Genomic DNA, 20844 nt, shown 5'->3' on the forward strand with positions numbered 1-20844 from the left:
TGCCAACATGTCCTCACTGCACTACAATGGCAGCGTTTTAAGGTCATGGATGACCGATGGTTTTCAAAGTTGGGTTCCCTTTTCTTTACCTTCCCTCCAACACTGAAACAGCTCGGGTCCCCTCACAGGACTCAAAAGTCAGTGAATTCAAACATAACTAAGATTCACAGAGCAGTAGAAACTGGTGATACTAAGTGGCTTCTGGTGACCTAACTTAATATGGATGCCAGTGAAGACGCACGTCAATCAGCTGTTAAGGGGACCAATGTAGCACATTCCAGAAGAAACTCAAAAACACATTACTAGAAAAAGGCCAGCCAATTACTTTGTACTGGGCCTTTTTGCATGAAGATAACCAGTTCAATAAAGCAAATACAAAGTAATCACTCAGATCTTTGGATTTTTATGGTCGCTGGACAAAGTAAAAATTGAGCTCTTGGATCTGATGGAATCACTTTAGAAATCAAGCTTGCTGGCAATACTGAATGCCTTTCCCCTTGATATCTTAAAGTGATGCATTCTAAAATACCCCAAAGTAAGTTTCAAAAGGTGAAATCTCTCATCTGAACCTACTAAGTAAGGCAACAGTCGCCTGGATCTCTCCCCGTGGACTGCTTGCTTTGGGCCAGCAATTAACACTGTTTTCCTTCTAAAGTGCAGAATATAAACATAATGCTTAAACCTACAGAATAAGAAAGGTCATTCTTCACTCACTCAACTCTTCCCCGAATACAGCAGAGTAATATCAAAGTGCCCTGGTAGCGAGAACACACAAGGCCAGACGACATTAACCCCTCCTTCCCTGCAGCTTGGAGATTGGAAGTGAAATTCAAAAGTGGGTTCACTGGTCACTCTTTTCTCCTGAAATTCCTGAATTCTCCTGCTGTGAAAAATATTTGGGGAATGCAATCACTATTTTTTAAGGGATTGGAGAAGAAGGGTCCAACGTACTCCAGCAAAATAGCTGTCATACTGGGATTGATGTCCAAAAATGGGTTTCCAATTAAAACATGGGAAGAACCTCATGTCAGCTATGACCATGACTCTGGTCACAACATAGTCCTTACTCTCAGGAAGAGCGAACAAGAGTCAATCATCAGAGAGCCAATGGGGGGGGGGGAACATGTCATTCAATAAGAATTCCTTACAGAAAACAAAACAAAACATTCATGTTCCCTATTGACAATCGCCACCCGCCACCACAATTCTACTTGAACATTATGTTCCACATTTTATTTTGTTTTCAAGTTACATTTCAAGAAAAGGTCATTTTTTTTTCTCCACAATATCTCATAATTCCTTGAAACAGCCCAGCATCTACCATAAACCACTTCCAACCAGATCTCAAGTCTCCAGCTATTGGCTTTGGTTTATTGATGAATGAAATTCTCAGCTCTGCTACAGGGACTAGACACACACAACTCAGTCCCGTGAATGAAAATTCAGTCACAAAGAGCACCCTTGTGTTTACCAGTTTGGGGGCTGACTAAAACTGACACAATAGGAGACTGCCAGCACGGCTTTTCACGAAACTGCTGAGAATCCTGAATGAGAGCCTGCAGAGGACTGGAGGCTATTAGTCGAGAAGAGTGCCTTTAACGCTTCTCACATGCTGCCCAACTCTCCCAATCTCAGAGACTGTGCAGAGTTCAAATCCCATGTGCTAATGTCTGGGAAGTGACAAGTTAGTGACTATCTTAGAAAGATGTAGAGAGGTCACACTTCCTATTGCATCTTCCAGAGTGGCACTGTAATATGGGTCCTTTTAGGGTTGGCTCCTGATAGTCTTGTGGACCTATTCCAATGGGTTCACAAAGAAAAGCAGAGTCAGAGCTGAGTTCCCCTTTAAAAGCCAAACACCTACATCTAGGAGGAGGCTCTCCTACCTGAAAGCCCCTGCCCTAAATGGGTTCCCACTGTGGAAACCCTCGGGTCTCGAGGTTAGTTACAGGGCAGCCATGTTGGATAAGGCTGGCTGTAGGTAACTGGAGGATGGGCGATGTAATAGTTGTTGAAGTTGCCATCGCTGACATAAGGAGCTGGCTGGTAGTAACAGGTGACATTGGTGGCACTGGGGATGATGTTTTGCTCTGCCAGCACTCGCAAGGCCAGGAGAGAGATGAGGTTCAGGGTCTGCCTGCGTTCGTGCCCCATAAGGCACACGGTGCTTTCGTTCACTACCCTGCGAAGAATCATGAGGTAGTCGTACTTGCTTCTCTCTTCTTCAGCGAAGTGGTTTTGAAGGTAGGTCTCCAGCTTCCTCTGCTGTTCCAGGATGTCTGGGAAGTCGATGAAAAACCTGGAGCACATGTAACGCTCTAGAGTCTTGATTTCCTCCTGGTCCGCAGGCCGGAAGTCCCGCACCAGAAGGTTGCTGTACTTAAGAAGACCCCCGCCTCGGATCTCTTCAGGGTTCTTGGTGGCGATCAGCCTGTTCTGAAGATGGTCAAAGGCTTCCTCAAAATCCCCGTACACACTCTCCCCGATCACTGTGGGGTGGAAATGCTCAGAGATGGGATTACTGGAGCAGTCATAGAAAAACAGCAAAGAGTCTAGAATGATCTGGAAGGAGTCCACACTGAACTCAAACTGACGCCGGATGGAGTCAACAAACTTGAGCTCCACGTTCCTCCCGTTCTTGTTGGAGAGGGAAATCAGGCTCCAGCGGTCTGCCTCTGTGCAGACCTTCACCAGCTTCTGCACATACGCCTCCTTCAGGGTGACGGGGCTGATTTTGAGCTTATTCACGCCCTCTGGCAGAAAGTTCAGGAGGGAACACAGAACCACATCTCTCACCAGCTGAAATTCGGTCTCCGTGGGAAGAGCCACGTGAAAGATGAGATCCAGATCTTTGCAACCCAAGCCGTTGTCTTTGACCAAAACGTGGCCCGCTGCAGAGCCGTTCAATCGGACGTCCTGAACCTTGATGCCTGCCTCCTCCAGCCGGCTGCGGACAGTCTGGACGATGTCCTTAAGGGTGATCTCCAAGGTTGGAAAGTTGCCTCGTCCGTGGACGGGTACGACCTCGGTCAGAACCTCATGCAGCCGGCTAACCTGGTCCCAGTTGAGCACGCTGAGGGACTCACAGTCCCTGGTACTGCTGCCCTCCTCTGCCATCTTGGGGGATGTTCTAGCCAGGGGGAGCTGGAAAGGGGTGAGAAACAGAGTTAGGATTCGCGTGGGCATGGCAAAGCCAGCGGAGGAGCTCAAAGGCCTTCAACTTATCAACTTCCTGTAAAACAGAAGTCAACAGTGCCTGCTGTTCAGCACGGCTGTGAACACGAAACACACCCCAGACACCAAGAACGGCACCCGGAATTGCACAAGCTCCATTCCACACAGCAGGGCAGATGATGGCATTGCTTGCTTTATGCGGCTGCTCTTGCTGCCGGTGGTGTGCTTCTCCCGTGTGGGGGAGGGTGGGGGAGGCCTCTGTGTGTGAAGAGAAGCAGACAGACCAACCATGTCACCTAAGCAACATTAAAGAGCCGATAATGGTGCAGAGAAAAGAGAACCTCCTGTTGTGGGACATTTGTGCACTGTTTGAAGATCTGTCGCTGTGATTGGTTTAATAAAGAGCTGAATGGCCAATCGCTAGGCAAGAGATATAGGCGGGACTTCTGGGCAGGGAGAGAAGAAGTAGGAGACAGATGTAGGCATGAGAGCAGCAGACACACAGAAGGGGATGGAGGTAAAACATAGGTCAATAAAAAATATGGGTTAATGTAAGTTGTAAGAGCTAGTTAAAAACAAGCCTAAGCTAAGGCCAAGCTTTCATAATTAATAATGAGTCTCTGTCGTTATTTGGGAGCTGGCTGGCTGGACAGAGAAAGACTTGCTACAACCTGTGTGCTTTACTAATTTTCTCTGGTCTATATAGAAATTATTTCTGTTTTTAGTTCCCTAACAAATCTTGAACTGGTGAATACCTAAATCCTAATACCCAGTGCAACACACACACCCACCCCATACCACACACCCACCCCACCCCAACACACACACACACACACACACACACACACACACACACACACACCAAAAATAAAAAAAAAAAAAACATTGCTCCATTTGCTCCACAAATAGACAACATCTCATCTATGGAAGACAACCACTTCCTTTTCGTATATGGGCCTAATCTATCCTACAACAAATACTATGTCATCTGGAACAGAAAGAACAGAGTTGTTTCTAAGATAACAGTTGTGGTCAACCAGAAGTTTTACAGTGAGTGTATCCTTCAGCAAGGATGCAAAGAGTCTCAGGGCAGGTAAACTTCCAAAGGCCTTCTGCAAAAGCGTTCCTTGAAGCTCCTTAAGGGGAATAAAGTTCAAACTGAATACAAGACGGGAAAGAAAGCAGTTCTCATATTTCACATGCCGGAACCACAAAGTTTCCCAAATAAGTATGTGCGTGTATGCATGTGGCATGCCAGGGACTGAACCCTGGGCCATGAGGATGCAAACCAAGTACCTACTACACTTTCACCTAGTAACAAGGAAGTAGATCTCACTTTAAAAGAGATGAAAATGATGGAGTACCGGAAATCCTAATCCATAAAAGCAAAATATTAGCATCTCAGAAACACGAAGTGCCTGCGTCCTTATGCTGACTGGATGTCATCTCGACAGACACAAAAGCTGAAACAAGGGGTCTTGGTGAAGGCTTCCAATTTCACCATGAATGGTTTCCACCCAGCAAAGCTCTGTACAGACAAAATTCATCCGGCCAGTTTCATTGTTTGGAAGCTGCTGCTTTTTAATGCACATCAATGCATTCTCCTTGGGCTCCAACATGGATTTCAAGCCTGCCCTGGTCCAGGGATTTGTGGCTGTAACAGTGCCGGGGTACCACTAGTTGTGTGGGGATGAGCTTTTCCAGTTCTCCATCACAAAGATCGTTGGCAGTAGGCTACACAACTCTGGTGGGAGGCAGCAAATACAACATACAGACAAGAGAGAGGCTGCCCCTCTGGGGGGGGGGGCAAAAGGAAAGTCACGGACGTGGTCACTTACAGAGAGGGGACACAAGATAACAAAGCCATGGTGAGCTGTTGCTGGAACAACAGAGGGAGGAAAGCGGAGCATGGCTAGAAATGGCAATGATCTGGGGGTGACAGGAGCCTCTCGAGCCAGCACAGTAACACACAAGGTCAGGGTCTGCCTGTCAGTTCACTCGGCTGGAACTGGCCAGCCTCCCCAGGATCAAAGCAGGTTTTCGTGGGCTCTAGGGTTGGGTGTCCCTCCGCTTGCTATTGGAGAGCATTTGTCAGGGGGAAGATGAAAGAATCTTTAAAAGTCCGAAGCTATTCAGACCATCCGAGCGTGACCCGCCTCGGTGATGGACAGACAGAACAGCCTGTGATAGGGATGCACCCCTAACATCTATTGGGGCTGGCATTTGCCTTCAAGCCAGAGCTGGGACAGCTGTCTCTCTTTTCTCTGTGCTCACTGTATACTCAGTGGGTCTTTGTTTTCTTTCTTTCTTTCTTTCTTTTTTAATGATCAGTACACAGCAGATTTGCACCCAACAGATTCAAATGTTTTCATGAAGGTATTATGGTCTGTCTGCACCTTGCTCGCAGACACAGCTAGAAGCTGGACCACCTGCAGTCTGAGGTGAGTTTCAGTCAGGCTTGCTGTCTGCCACCTGCTACACTTCCCAAGGCTCGCACGTTTGACACAGGTCTGAGAAGTCCCAATATGGTCAGCAAATGAGGTGCGAGGAACAATTTTAAGAAAATCTCCAAAAAGAACCCTAGTAATGTTCCAGCATAGAATTAGCTGTAGGAAAGGCCTTTGATTCAAGCCTTTAAAAAAAAAAAATGTTAGGTAGGGCTAAAGTCAGAACTGTTCTGGAACATGACAGAAGGGCCATCTGGGGGCCACAGAGACTCTAAGAGACATAACTCTTTCCTTTGGGGTAAAAAGTATCTGTGAAGACTTTCATGCACTTTTAAATTGGCAGCAGATTCAAAGTTAAACCCTGTTTTAGACTGAGTATCGGTAAGGTTCGCGCGAGAGGAGGGGCAGAGGAATAGTCTGAAACGTTCTGAAAGTGGCAAGGAGGCGGACCAGCCGTTAAGAGAGAGGAAAGAGCCCTGAACATAGGAGCTGCATTATCAGCACAAAAGGACAAATTGTTGGGACAGAATTTTCTAAATATGTAAATCAAATACACATGAAGATTTATTATAAAGAAGGAAGCATCTCAAAATAGGAAGTGAAATTACACATAAGGGCTCATGCCTAGACTCCTAGCACTTAAGAGGCTGAGGCAGGAGGATTTTAAGTTTAGCCTGGGCTAAATAGAGAGACCCTGACTCAAACAACAAAAACCCAACCCATAAATAAAAACATAGTGCTGAGAAAAAAATAAACAAACATCTGAATGCTTAATTTATATATTTTTAAAAGCTGGGTCCCTATCTCCTGCTAACGTAAGATCTAGTTGGATAGGACAGGGACTAAAGACTAAGATATAGTCCAATGGTCCTCAACCCTCCTAATGCTGCAACCCTTTAATACAGTTCCTCATGTTGTGATGACCCCCCAACCATAAAATTATTTTTGTTGCTACTTCATAACTGTAATTTTGCTACTATTATGAATCGTGATGTAGATGTCTGTCTTCTGATGGTCTTAGGTGACCCCTGTGAAAGGGTCATTCAACCCCCAAAAGTGGTCATGACCCACAGGTTGAGAACCACTGATCTAGTTGGTTGAGTCAGTACTAAAAGAACTCTAGGAGTAACTAAAGAAAACCCAGAATTTCTATACAAGTACACACAAGTAGGTAAGCCTTTAAGCCTTCTTGGACCACAGAAAACCAGTCACAAAACCAGACAGGTTTGGCTACATAAAATTTAAACTCTTCACAGCCAGGCAGTGGTGATGCATGCTTTTAATCCCAGCACTTGGGAGGCAGAGACAGGTGGATCTCTGTGAGTTTGAGGCCAGCCTGGTCTCCAAAGAGAGTTCCAGGACAGACCCCAAAGCTACACAGAGAAACCCTGTCTTGAAAAACCAAAATAAAAGAAAAAAAATTAAACTGTTTACATGGTACAAAACATTCAGAAGGCAAACATAAGAAAACACTAATTTTGGCAAAGTATTCATTTCCTTAATAAGTAAGAAGTCATAAATGCAAGACCTCAAAAGAGAAGAGGAAAAGATTATAAACAGTGGCTCAGACACAAAACACTCAACCTCACTCAGAGGGTGGGCCACCTAAAATCCCAGGGCCTGGTTTTCACCCACCATGGCAGGCAGCAAAGCTCAGCTCCTGTGTGGGAAAGCAGACACCTCTCGTGCACAGCCCTTGGGCCCTTTGAGGAACTAGGTGAGACTCTGAACTTAAGTTCCATTATCCTTTGATGTGGTCACTCTCCGTCTACCCAGTCTCCTCTGAATTTTAGTAGAGCTGCCAAGTGTGCACAGAGACAGTCATTGGGGGGTAGTCAAAAAAGCTGCGAGCACACATCACATCCGCATGTGATTTCACGTGTGTGTAAGAATGTAAGTGCTTGCAGGGCGGTGTTGGTGCACACCTTTAATCCCAGCACTCGGGAGGCAGAGGCAGGCGGATCTCTGTGAGTTCGAGGCCAGCCTGGTCTACAGAGTGAGTTCCAGGACAGGCTCCAAAGCTATACAGAGAAACCCTGTCTCGAAAAACCAAAAACAAAAAAACAAACAAAAAGAATGTAGGTGCTCATGACTCATGAATGGAAAAGTGCAAAACTGTGCATGCAAAGTTTTATGCCTAAATAAGTACACACGTCTGTATTGAGTGCCCTATCTTCAGTTTGGCGTGGGTGTGGAAGAGAATGCATTTTGTACCCTTTGGAAGTACTCATTGATAAGTACTCACTGATAAAAATTAAAAAATCTCATGAACTACATTCTAAGATCTTTCACTTATAAGAATTCTACTCACTTGCTCCATGGTGTTTAATTTCTTCAGTTCTCTTCCCTGCCTCACACTCCCATATCTATGCACCAAATAAATCAAATCTGTTTGGAAGCTTTCCCTCCATGCTTTAAATGTTGACCTCTGCACGAGATGCAGGGAAGAGGACAATGATTTCCCTCTAGAAGGCCTTTTGTCAAGCTTCCACCTAACATACTTTAAAAATAAAAAGACATTCGTTATATATGTGTTAAAAGAAAAACTCAAAATAACAGGCCTGTTCATCTCACCCCATCCACTCAATGTTCGGTATCAAAACACTTTTTCAACTGTTTCCCAAGGTCTTCTCCCCTCAAACCTACCAAAGCTGTTCCTGCTATGCCCTCTTGCTGATGATTGTAGCTGGAGTTTTTCTCTCCGACTCCCGCCAAGCCCCGGCAGTCCCGCAGCCCACTTATAAACTAAACACACAGACTCTTACACTATTTAAACTGTTTGGCCTAATGGCTCAAGCTTCTAGCTAGCTGTTCTTCTATCTTAAATTAACCCATTTCTATGCATGTATACTTTGCCACATGGCTCGTGGCTTACCGGTATCTTACATGTTGGTACTCATGGCGGTGGCTGGCAGCATCTCCTGACTCAGCCTTCCTGTTCCCAGAATTCTCTTCTCTGCTTGTCCTGCCTATATTTCCTGCCTGGCTACTGGCCAATCGGCATTTTATTTATACAGAGCAATATCCACAGCAGATGATTGGCTACAGCTGCAAGAACTTTTTTTTTTTTTTTTTTTTTTTGAAAGACAGTATGTACATTTTCAGGAATTCAAGTCTTATGCTGGCATCTTCCAAGTCAGTTTCTTTGGATATAAACACGAACAGTGAGGTAAACTTTGGGAGAAAAAAATGGAGTCCATAAAAAGAACACTCTGGGACATGGGCTGATGTCACATCCATAGTATGATCTTTAACTCCCCCAATTTACCATGACTTAGTTGTGATGAAGCTGAGCTGACCCAAATGCATCTATAAATTTACCTATGAAATTCTTCGCTCATTAGAAAAGTATAAATTAATGAGCTATTTGGCAGTGTGGGGGGTGGTGTTGGTGGAGTTGGAGAGATGGGTTAGTGGTTGAGTGTGTAGTGCTTTTGCAGGGGGTGGGGGACGACACCTGAGTCTGGATACTAGCACCCATGTTGAGTGGTTCACAACCATCTGTGAGTCAAGCTCCAGGGGATCTAACTCTCTCTTCTGGCTTCCCAGGGTTCCTGCACTCACATGCACAGATCCATACACAGACACATATATACACACATAATTAAAAATGAATAAATTTATATAAAGATTCTTGTAACTATTATTGAAATCCAGAAGCTTTCAAATATCAACATATTCCTACATTACTTCAACATTGTAATATTAATTCAATATTATAAGAATAAACTCAATTTACAGCCCTGGGTGCTTAGATAACACACCAGACCTTAGTTCAACAGTTTCAGTTTTAATTAACTGCCTTTAAATCAACACTTATGTAACCTCCATATAAAAGAATCACATGAATCAAACATGCTCAGCTCATGAGAGGCCCTAGTTAAAGGCAAATTCTAGTTAGCAGAATTAACACAATAGTGGCTAGGGAAAAAAAAATGAACTTAAGTCCAGTAAATTCAAAGCCATGTTTGAGAAGCAGATCCATTGTGGTTACACAAAGGGGAAGCCAGCAAAGGTGGGCACAGAACTGGTCATCGGCTGGAAAATCCAGGCACTTCTATGAGCCTGGAAGAAGGCCAAATGCCTACTCTGTTCACAGTATTTGTTTTCAAGTACATTTTTATTATTTTTATTTCATGTGTGCAGGTGTTTGGCCTGCGTGTATGTCTGCATACCACTATGGGTACAGTGCCCAAGGAGGCCAGCAGATCCCCTGGAACCAGAGCCACAGGTAGTTTTGAGCTGCCGTGTGGGTAGGTGTTGGGCCTCAAATCCATATCCTCTGGAAGAAGAGCCCGTGCTCTTAACCACTGAGCCATCTCTCCATCCCCCAATATTTAATCTTTTTGATGGTTTGATTGCTGGTAACAATTATTTATCTTAGGGACGCCTGCATTCCTGGGCTGCTGCAGCAAAGAAGAAAATACACACTGAGAGAAAACAGTCTGCATAGATGGCAGCAGGCATGGAGGAGATAACCTATGCCAAAGGGTTAGCCTAAGCTCCCTGAGGTCAGGGTAGATGCCCCACCTGCTGTGATACACCTCACTGCCCAGGGCAGAGCGACCCAAGGGGAGTGAGGGGTGGGGAGCATTTGGATTCCTGCTGCACAGCCTACTGAGGTTTCTGGCACAGCCTGTTAGAGGCATGAACGAGCTCAGGTGGGCATGCAGGACAGGCAGATGTCCGAGACGGGGTAAGGGTACTAAGGACATGGAGGGCACTGGCATGAAAGTCTGAAGATTAACACTGAGTCCTTTTCAGTACCTGACATTAGGCATGGAAAGTGCCCCCCAGCCCCCAGAGTTTTTGCGTGGAGAGAGACGGGCCTCTGTGAAGTCAAGGAAGGGATCTCCAGGCCTGCGATACTGAACATGCAAGTTGTAGAAGTGATTGTCTAGAAGGCATCAGGGAAACTGAGTCTAGAACTGAAGCTCCCCTCCTGGAGCCCATCACTCATTCCAGAGGGAACTGAGCAACATCCCCTTCTGACTCTATTGTAGGTTTAAGAATGAAAAGAAGCACCATCGCCTATAAACATTCTCTTGGTGGCAAAACGCCCTGTTCCTGTTCCTGGATGCTATCTTAAAAAAAAAAAAAAGTGCATCTTCCTAATAAATCCTTTTAGGTCAGGTTAACAGCCAGCCACGGGTAAGAACTGAGGAACAAAGACACCCCGGTGGGGGGTGGGGGTGGGGGAGGTCCTTTCTTATATCTCCTACACTAACTACTCCCCCATGTATAATAAGAAAGGATTTGAGCAGAGGTAAAAATGACTGAAAATAGTCTTCGCCATACCTCCCCCACGCTGCCTCTCACACCTCAGTGACCCAAGTGAGGGAAAACCAGAGGTCAGGCGTAATCCTTATTCACCATACAGCACAGGGGAGGCAGGCATGAGTGAAAGCAAAGGAAATAAAAACACACTGAAGAAGCAAGCCGTGGTCATGATCACTTTCCATCTAAGCCCTCCTAAGCCAAACTTCCTGCCTCCCCAATTTAAACAGGGTGGCTCATAAAAGAGCGCAGGAACTCATCCCTGGAGCCACGGTCCTAATTCTTGGAACTGTTGACTCCACCCTCAGGCCCAAAGGGGCCTTGGTGGGGGACACCAGGGAACACGGGTCACGGGGCCACAAGTGCACTAGATAAGTGTTCCTTACTGCTACTCAGGCAAGCATTTCTAAAACAAAGATTCATTGGTGCCAGCCAAGAAAAGGGAGGGTGAGGGTGGGGGAGCTGCCTTCTGCTGACCCTGACCGTGCGTGGCTCCTCACCCTTGTACTGTCTCCAGCTTGAGTGGGTCACCCTTTACTGCCCGCTTTTGTGCAGGCTTTAGAACCAAAGGACTCCAAAGTGGCTTAGAGGTGGCTTTTTAGAGAGACCCTGGAAATCACGTATGGGCCACCATGTCTGGGAAGTCCCACTTTGCAAAAAAAGGGGCTGCACACCTGTTGTTTCCAAACCAACCTCCTCCAGTTCTCCCCACATCCTTTTCCCGCAGGGTAAGTTTTACCCATTGGGCAGACGCTCCACCCTGACCACCTGGTTTCTACAGAAGCAGTGTAGGGCTAGAAGATGGCTCAGCAGGAAAGGGCCCTTGCCCCAAGCTCGATGACCTAGGACCCGCATGGTGGAAGAGAACCGACTCCCACAAATCGCCCACTCATCTCCACATGTACACCATACACTAAATAAACATTTAAAAAGTCTTTGAAATCCCTATAAAGGAAATGTCATTTCTCCTTGTTTCTGGGGAGTACACTGGGAAACCAAGCAGATATGCATATTCTAAACTGTCCAAGGACACGTTGCTGGTACATGGCAGAAATGTGGCTAAAGAAGTCTCCTATTCCTTGCAGGTGGGTAGCGGAGGTGTATTACAGGGTGGGAGAAAACTTTAAGAACTAGCTGTTCTGGTAGCCACAGGAAGGAGACTCAAGAATAAACTGTTACTAGGTTGTACTTTGATGACTAGGAGATCAAGACGTGTTGGTCCATGATAAAGCAACAGAGCCAAAGAGACCTTCTCTGAGGGGGAAAATAGTTACCAGACCCTCAAGGGCTAGTCTCGGACATAACTGAAAACAGAAGCAACCTAGAACAGACCACAAGGGCCCAACCTCAGACAAGGCACCTGTCACTTCCTAGACACCCATGCTATTTGGCTTGAGAGTCTTTCAGCTGAGAGAATAGAGCCAGACCGTGTGTGTGTGTGTGTGTGTGTGTGTGTGTGTGTGTGTGTGTGTGTGTGTGTGTGTGTGCATTTAAGAAAGTCAGGATTTGTGTCCACTAAACTGAATGCTCAGCTGCTGAGCTACATCACTTGAGCTGTGTACTTTGAATGACCATGGACATCTACAGCCAGCGGCTAAGGAGTGAGGAAGAAAACCAGGGTTGAAGTAGATTTGGCCTTCTAAAGAGATGTCCTTCCCCACTCCTTGCATTCCTGGAATTACAAAGGCCAGAAGTTATCTAGGGCCTAGGGCGGCATTGGAAAAGCCCTTAGTCTGGCCTCCAGTCCTTCACCACAGCCTGGGCTCCCAATAGGGGAGGCATCATACTCTGGAGGCTCCTCCACAGCCTTGAACTTTCTAAGAAATTACATCCAGCTGGGTGGTGTCCATCCACGCCTTTAATCCCAGCACTTGGGAGGAAGAGGCAGGCCGATCTCTGTGAGCTCAAGGCCAGCCTGGTCTACAGAGGAAGTTCCAGGACAGCCAGGGCTGTACAGGGAAACCCTAGAATAATCTAGATGAAATAGCCCAAAGCAACGGATCAGATTTTAAAAAAAAGCATAGTTTGGCTGGGCGGTGGTGGTGCACGCCTATAATCCCAGCACTTGGGAAGCAGAGGCAGGTAAATCTCTGTGAGTTCAAGGCCAGCCTGGTCTACAAAGTGAGTTCCAGGAAAGGAACAAAACTACACAGAGAAACTCTCTCAAAAAACAAAAACAAAAAAAAAAACAAAAACAAAAAAAACAAACAAACAAACAAAAAAAGCATTAGTTTAAGGGCAATAAAGTATATGCTGCACTAACTTTCTCCCAAGATACCCTTGTGATACAGTCACTCGCCATTGTCAACTTGATGGATCGGAGTCGTCGGTGAAACACATCTCTGGGAATGTTTGGGGGAGCCCTTCTAGGAGGTTTAACTGAGGTGGGAAAAGATCCACCACAGATGCTGGCAGCATCTCCCCACGGGGCTGAATAAAGAGAGAAAGCAAGCTGAATGTGACCAGCTGCCTCCCGCTACTGCGCCCTCCCTGCCATGAAGATTGCACCTTAAAGCTGTGAGCCAAAACAAACCCTTCCTTAGGGTGCCCATGTCAGGTAGTTTTCACACCCACACGTCAGTAATACAGTCCCATTTACAATTAACCCACCCAAATGCCCATAGGCCATTGTACCTCAGCTTACAATAGCAGCTGTCCCTGGCCAGAAAACACTTCTAAGTCGGTGTGACACCAGACATCACAGATGGCTTTTTCTCGATTGCAGTTCTACCACATTTTCTGTTTTCCCAGGGTTATCAGTAGCCATTTCACACTGATGTCTACCAAAGCAAAAAGTTTGGTCGGATTCCCAACAGCCCAAGGCACAGAATGGGGGCGGGGCCTGCTTTGTTGTGCACCAAGCTTCTAGAGTGTGGGGGACCTTCAGATTCTCACTCCCCTACAGATGCCACAACACCCAGTGGTTATCAGTCACTGGGTCACGTCCAGACACTACCTGAACATGACTCCAAGCAGAAAGCTACTCCCCACTTTTCAAAATAGGATGCCTAAGCGTGTGTGGGTGGAGAGATAACGCTGGAAGATGTCATGCTGGGACTGGGGAGGCACAGAGGAGAATCAAAACACTGGGGGCAGATATTCCAATAGGCACGGCCAGGGAGTGAAAATGAGAGCTCCAAGACTACCCCGAAGTCACTGCAAATGTAAATATTTAACAATATCAGAATGCAGACACTGTTGGCTGGCAGCGAGACACAAAGTATCTGAGGTGTGCCAACATGAAGCACCTTCTACACAAACTGAACTAGAAAGAGTAACGCTATACCACGCATTGCTAAATCAGAGACATTACCAGTCTCAACTCACATGAAGGGCTCTCCAAATAGAGCCCGACCTTTTTGTCTTAGAGGTGGACTGGACTGAGAAAAACAAGGCTCCCAGAGAGGAGGACCGAGTCACAATCCTCAGGTTTATTTCAAAGGCTGTACCGCCATCCAGCTCAAAGCTTAGGAAAGTCATCAGCCGCCCCAAAACAAAGACTTCAGTTAGTTAAAAGTGGCTACAAGTCCTGCTAGTCAGTAGCAGAACCCGTGGGTCTTATCAGGAGAAGGACCAGCAACGCTCAGCCCTCAAAGGCAGCACTTATCTGGGTAAGACATTCACAAATGTCTAAGTGTGAGCTAGCCTCAGTTTCAGCACTGATGAGAACGTCACATGCCGACCAGCCAGGTTAAAGGTATTAACCTAGCGGGTGGCAGACCTCTGGGTAGCAGGCATAGGAACAAGCAGAGAGAAACATGCTAAACTTACATACATTGTGAGGTGTGCACTGTGTGAAGAAACAAAACCACAGCACAATACTTCTGTACCAACTTTTGTTTTGTTTTGTTTTGTTTTGTTTTGTTTTGGAGACAGGGTTTCTTCATAGCCTGTCCTGGATCTCGCTCTGTAGACCAGGCTGGCCTCAAACTCAGAGATCTGCCTGCCTCTGCCTCCTTCTGAGTGCTGGGATTAAAAGCGTGCGCCACCGCCGCCCCGCTCTGTACCAACTTTCTAAAAGGTGATGTCCTACCAGTGTAGAGTCGAGTGAGCCAGGACTCCAGGTCACCAGCATGGCTGCCTACAGACTGTTCCTAGAGATCTCCCAAACATCTTTGCCTGGAAAAGCCCATTCCTCTCGCATGTTTGTTCAAAATGTTAATCGTTGGTAAGTTTTCATTAAGAACAAATTGTCGGCAAATTTTAACTGCTAAATAAAATTCAGCCCTCGTCTCCTGTCAATCTCAGATTTCATCTGCAATGCTTCCAGCTATTCTCTTAAGGAAGAGTCTTAAACAAGAGGGAATCAGACAGCCTGGGGATCGGCGTCAAGTCTGCCTCGGTAAGACAGTGTGACGGCTGTTCATTTGTTCCGATACCCCGTGGAAGCACTCTCCTAGGACTCTGTGATCGGACGGCAGGAGACAGAGGCCTCTGCCCACACAGAGCTTGTAGCCTGTACACACTCTTCAGTGGCTTTGGTCGGCTCGCCATGGCTTCTCACACACATAGAGTCAGGATTTGAGAGGAAAGCATGTTTGCACATGGTCCAGACCTGCACTACCCAATACAGCAGCCCTGGGCCATGGAACTCTTGAGCACTTGAAAGGTAGAGTGTCCAAACAGAAGTGCATAGCGTATACAAAATACACAATAGACTTCAGGGACTTGATTTTAAGGAAGAATATAAAGTATCTCTTTTATGTGTCTGTGCGCTGATTACTTGGCATACCGAGTTAAAGAGATAAATAGATCTATTGTTTGAACGAATTTTACCAGGCTTTTCTTCCCGTGTGTCTATGGGACAGCAATGACTCTGTCTGCTGTGGATGACAATGGAGAAATGGAGGCCTGGGGTAGTAAAGGAGGTGCCAGGATCCGTGCCCAGGTACCCCCCCCCCCCCCCCACAAGTGAAAGACAGCCTACGAGGCAAGGGAGTAAGCATGAAGTCTACAACAGTCTGCAATGGGACACAGCAGCAGTGCCGAGTCCCAGAGAAACAGCCCAGAGCAAACCCCACCCCTACCCCATCCCACCCCACCCCCACATCTCCACCCTACTCTTTCTTCGGCCTCACTGTATTCCACACGATAGCCTCAGGCAGCTGCAGAGTGCTGATGCCCAACTCTAACTATGACAAGCAGGGACAAGGACCACCACAGTGCATGGAGAGGCAGGGACAGGCAGGCAGCCAGGCCAGGTAGAAGAAAGCCGGCCTTATCCTATGAGGCCAAGTATGGACAGAAGCTAAGGGAGACTGGATGAGATAAGGGGGATGGTTCATGATCCATGCATAATTTTCTTTTTTTCTTTCTTTCCCTTTTTTTTGGTTTTTCGAGACAGGGTTTCTCTGTGTAGCTTTGTGCCTTTCCTGGAACTCCCTTTGGAGACCAGGCTGGCCTTGAACTCACAGAGATCAGCCTGGCTCTGCCTCCCGAGTGCTGGGATTAAAGGCGTGGGCCACCCCCGCCCGGCGCATAATTTTCTACCATCATTTTTTTTTAAAATAGGGGTTGGATGTAGAGAAAATGAGGGACTTTTTTTTTTTTTTAAAGCCCTTTAGTTCTGTATTAAAATTTTGGAAACAAGAAAATATGCAAATGAGAACTATATCACACTGGAGCAGAGAGACGTGGGCTAAGGCAGCCCTCAGAGAAGAGAAGATCTGTCAGAGTCTGCAGAGGTCCCAAAGACATATTAAAATAAAGGTCAGTGGGAGGACGGGTTCTGTTCAAGTTTTCCCCCAAATATCTAACTGAATTTTGTAAGGCAAGGTAGGACAATTAGGGACAACCAACCTGCTCATGGAACAGCAAGGAAGGCATCAGGAAATAGCTATCTCAGAGGAATGTAGGGAGATCTTAGGGATGGGCAGTTCCTGGGAATTTACTCCAGTGCTCCAAGGCACGGGGGACTGAGCACTGGCCAGAGACAGGGACGCCTGCTGTTACTCTCATCCTGCTCCTGTCTACAGTCCCCTAAACCAGGTCAGTGATGACAGCGGGGGAACAAAAAAAAAAAAAAAAGAACGAGTCAGCAGAGCCAGCAGCTGAGTGAACCAGAGAGAGAAAGGCTGAGTGAGCGAGCTGGGGCTGAGAGAACCTGGCGATGGCGGGGAGGAAGAGCTCAGGGGGTGGGGTTAGAGTCTGGCCAGGCTTAGGAGCCGCAGCTGTTGATCAGTTTGCACTCACTGCTTGCTCCTCTGCTCCAAGCCTACACTGCTAAGGCTTCACTGAAAAGACGACCCAGAAACCTTCCAGCCTTTTAGACCAGGCGCTTCTGATGCAAAAAAGCTCCATCCGGTAGGTACCTTGATCCAGCAGGAGAACGCGCACTTCAAGCATGCTTCCTTCTCTGGGAGAACAGCAGGCAGCCCTCAGCAGAAGGTGCATTCATTTAATAGGAGCAGGTCTGCACGCAAGACCAAGCACACACTCTCTAGGCAAGGATGAGGACTCTACAGCAAATCCCACTTTTCTGGGGTCCACATGCGGGGAAGGGTTGAGACAATTGAGAGAAAGACAAGTTCTTCAAGTACATCATAAAAGCAGCCTACCTTGTGTCTCACCTCCAAAGCTCTTCCACAGGCCTTTCACATACCATTCCCTTGGCCTCCCCAGCACCTGGCACCAACCACCACCTAGGAAGCACTTTCTGACTCAACCACTGTTATCCAAGAAATAAGCACCTCGCAGTTTAATGATCCACAGTGGAAAATGCTCTGAAACCATAAAGCATCCTTACACACAGAGCTGCTTCATGTCAGTAATTACTTCTTCGTATTAAGTTTTTTTTTTTTCTGTTGTTGCAAAAAGTTCTGCAAGCACTTCAAGAACAAGCTACAAGGGCCAGCTGTACAGAATAGTAATTTGAAACAGTTCACAGGATTCCCTTACAAAGTTGAGTTATGTAAAGATGCTTTCTATAACCATTTAAATTCTAAATAAAAGCTTCCTTACAAGGAAGGCATCTGATCAAAAGGTTAAAAAAGTGGGAGAAACCTTAGGTCCAAGAGATTAGGAGATCAGCTTTACTGTTGTCTCGTGTAGCTTTCAACTCACGAGCACTTCTGTAAATATGGAGGAGTTGGGGTCATCATAATACAACTTCATCGGCTACAGTCAAAACACCAAGATGGTGGAGGGAGGGCACCTTTCCATATTTCCCCGTTTCCTCCATAATGAGAGAGAGAGAGAGAGAGAGAGAGAGAGAGAGAGAGAGAGAGAGAGAACGAGTTGTGTGTTCAGGAAGGAGATAAGAAACTCCCAAACACCGGCTTAACTCTTATAACACACACTCCTCCAGCTTTTCTCAGTAATAGAAAAAAAAAAAAAAAAAAAAAAAGACAATCTAACCCAGGCTGCCCTCTTCCTCATTGGCTGAGTCTGGGAGGGCACAGCAAAGAAGAAAGATGAAGACAAAGACTACCTAGTGGATGGAGCTGGAAAGGAAGGAAGGAAACACTCAGTGGCGGTTTCCAATTCTGTAACAGCTGAGCCTAGCTAATCACACAACGGGGCACACAACAGCCCACTTTCACATCACCTCCACTGCTCAGCTGCCACCTGACTGTCTGGGGGGCAGTGCAAGGCACATATAATCTGCCTGGCCTTGAGCAGTGGGGGACGCAGACTGGGAGATGGGGCAGGGGGAGGTCGGGGAGGCTGGAAGTCCCGCTGAAAGCTTGGTAACTACACTGGCAGGAGAGAGCTGACCAGTGAGCCCTTGGCTCTCCACACTCACTCTGGCCCACAGAGTTCACAAACGGAATCTCTAGCCACAAGGTAGGTATTATGGGAGGGACGCACACTAAAGAGTGTGCCTGTTTGTTCTAGGGGCACACACTAAAGTTACTCACCGCACGGATCCCGCGGTGAGTACCCCCCCAAAGTAAGGGTCTTTTTTTTTGGTGACTGTCTAGAGAAAGTTGAGCACCCCACCTCCACAATTTTAATGACAGCAAGGGACATCCTGTGCAGATACTGGGACAATTATTCCAAAATGTCAAAATCTTCTTTCTAAAAACGCCTAACTCATATCTGTGTAGCTCCAAAACTAAGGTGTCCCTTCAGAGACAAGGTTTCAGCTACCTGATCAGGGATACATACTAAGCTCTCCATCTCCACAAACAAGGGTTGCAAAGGAAAGAGCCACTGTAGGTCCAGATGCAGCAGAGAGAGTAAAGTCAACCTTCTTTAGCCCCCCAGCCCACACCCTTCAACTACAGGGTAAAATGTGGAGGGGGAGGGGGAGGGGAATCACACCTCTGGTGACTTCCAGCATGGTAGAATTCTTGGTAAGGTCTCCTACCACCCTCTTGGCTGCCTGGCAAGCTTTCTGGCTCACTCACTGCCTTGCCAAGCAAATTACACTGGAAGTTGTTGTAGCCAGCAATGGCTACCCTCATCCTCCTTCCCAGGGTAGAGGAGGCAGCTTGAAGCCTAACTTAGGAGGACCTTAACCATCTTAACCTTACTTCCAGACTACCAAACTCGTCGCAGTTCAAACGGTTACATATATAGCTGTTCTTTACAAACCTGTTAAGTCTATTAAGTCTTGTAAGCACTTTATCCTCAAATTGGGGTGGGGAGGGGCTTAAGACTAGGAATTAGTCACGGCTCCGCAGAAAGGTTTCTGCATATTTAAAGGAGGAGAGGGAGAAAGGGGCCAAGACCACCCAGGTCTGATAGTCGGCTCAGGTGGAAGTTCTCCATTTGGAAAAACCAAACAAGCATTTCCTCACCAACCCTCCGTGACTTTGAGGTCGCCCGCCCGCTCGCCAACAGTCAGAACTTGGGTCTAAGGGCTACCAGCTGGCACTGTAGGTCCCTCAGCTCCCTCCGATGTCCTTCCCACCCTCTTCGCGGACCGCACTAAAGGGGTCCCATGACCGCGACGCTACGGAACAGCAGCGCCTCTAAGTCTCCAACAGCACCACTATCAGAGTCACTAACTAAGTCTGCATGGCTTTCAGCCCACGCGGTAGGCAACTTTCGATCCCCAAAGGGGAGGAACCAGGGTTTTCTCAGTTGCCATATTCTCGAGAAGTTTCCGAGAGACGCGCAGCTTCTTGGCCGCGCGCGATGTCCACAGTCCCCAAGAAAGAAGGATCTCGGCCGCCATCCTGGGCACCGAGCCCAGGAAGCTGCCCCCCCCCCTCGCCTGCCAGGCTCTAACCCCGGACCGCTGCGTCTCCATCTACGCCGCCGAAACCGCGGGGTTCAAAATCGCCCGGGTTCGGGACTCGGTGTGCGCGCCACAGGGGCGTAGCGCAGAGCCAGACAACCTACTGGCAGGGGCAAGGAAAGAGCAGGAGGTGACCACCACCCACTCTCCTGTCTCCGGGCCAGCAGGAGCTCGCCCAAGTTTGCCAAATCCCAGCCACAGTATCCGAAAAGTTTGCGCTCCTTTACGGTGGTAGCCTGAGCCAGGGACGCGGGATCCGTGCGGGTCCTGACACCTGCCGGTATCTCCCCTCCATCTCCGGGCCACCCCACCAGGCTCTGCTGGGACGGACCCCGGAGCGTGAGTGCTTGGCTCCCCGCGGGACCTCAGCAGCATCCTCACACCTGAGGAGGAGGGGAGCACGGACTCACCTGGGCGCTGGAAGAGGCGGCGACAGAGGCAGGTGGTTGGCGTGGGCAGCCCCCAGCAGGAGCGGCGCGGTGACTACGGCCCCTAGACAGCTGCCGCGAGTGAGCGGTCCCGCCGCCGCCCCCTCCGATCTTAACCGGCCTGACCACTCCCCCGCGCCTCCCCGCCCCTGCCCCCGCCCCGCGGCCGGCCTCCCGGGGGAGCCAGGGCGGGGCGCGCCGGCCGCGGCCCCGCGGGATCCTTGCGCCCGGCGCTAACGGCGGGGGCCGGGCGAACGCCGCCCTCTGATTGGCTCCCCGGGTCAATGGTTGCCGAGAGACAAGTAAACCTCCGGAGGCGCGAAGGGGCGGG

General features: G+C 47.8%; 1 protein-coding gene across 2 annotated transcripts; it reads right to left on the reverse strand.

Annotated features, from left to right (window-relative positions):
• Positions 1-1218: 1218 nt before the first annotated feature.
• On the reverse strand, positions 1219-20780 carry Tent5c (terminal nucleotidyltransferase 5C). 2 transcript variants are annotated; one of them, XM_028877289.2, is made up of 2 exons: positions 20496-20780; positions 1219-3144 (listed from the first exon to the last, which is right to left on the reverse strand). In XM_028877289.2, the coding sequence occupies exon 2, from the start codon at positions 3115-3117 to the stop codon at positions 1942-1944; it is 1176 nt and encodes a 391-aa protein (XP_028733122.1). In that variant the 5' UTR covers positions 3118-3144; positions 20496-20780; the 3' UTR covers positions 1219-1941. The 2 variants fall into 2 exon arrangements, with proteins under 2 accessions (XP_028733122.1, XP_037062828.1); XM_037206933.1 differs by lacking the exon at positions 20496-20780 and adding an exon at positions 13533-13728.
• Positions 20781-20844: the final 64 nt, after the last annotated feature.

This window comes from Peromyscus leucopus, chromosome 6, assembly GCF_004664715.2.
Source record: "Peromyscus leucopus breed LL Stock chromosome 6, UCI_PerLeu_2.1, whole genome shotgun sequence".
Classification (NCBI taxonomy): Eukaryota; Metazoa; Chordata; class Mammalia; order Rodentia; family Cricetidae; genus Peromyscus; species Peromyscus leucopus.

Excerpts from the sequence above, each read along its gene's own strand:
- Tent5c (XM_028877289.2), bottom strand. The coding sequence starts at position 3,117 with ATGGCAGAGGAGGGCAGCAGTACCAGGGACTGTGAGTCCCTCAGCGTG.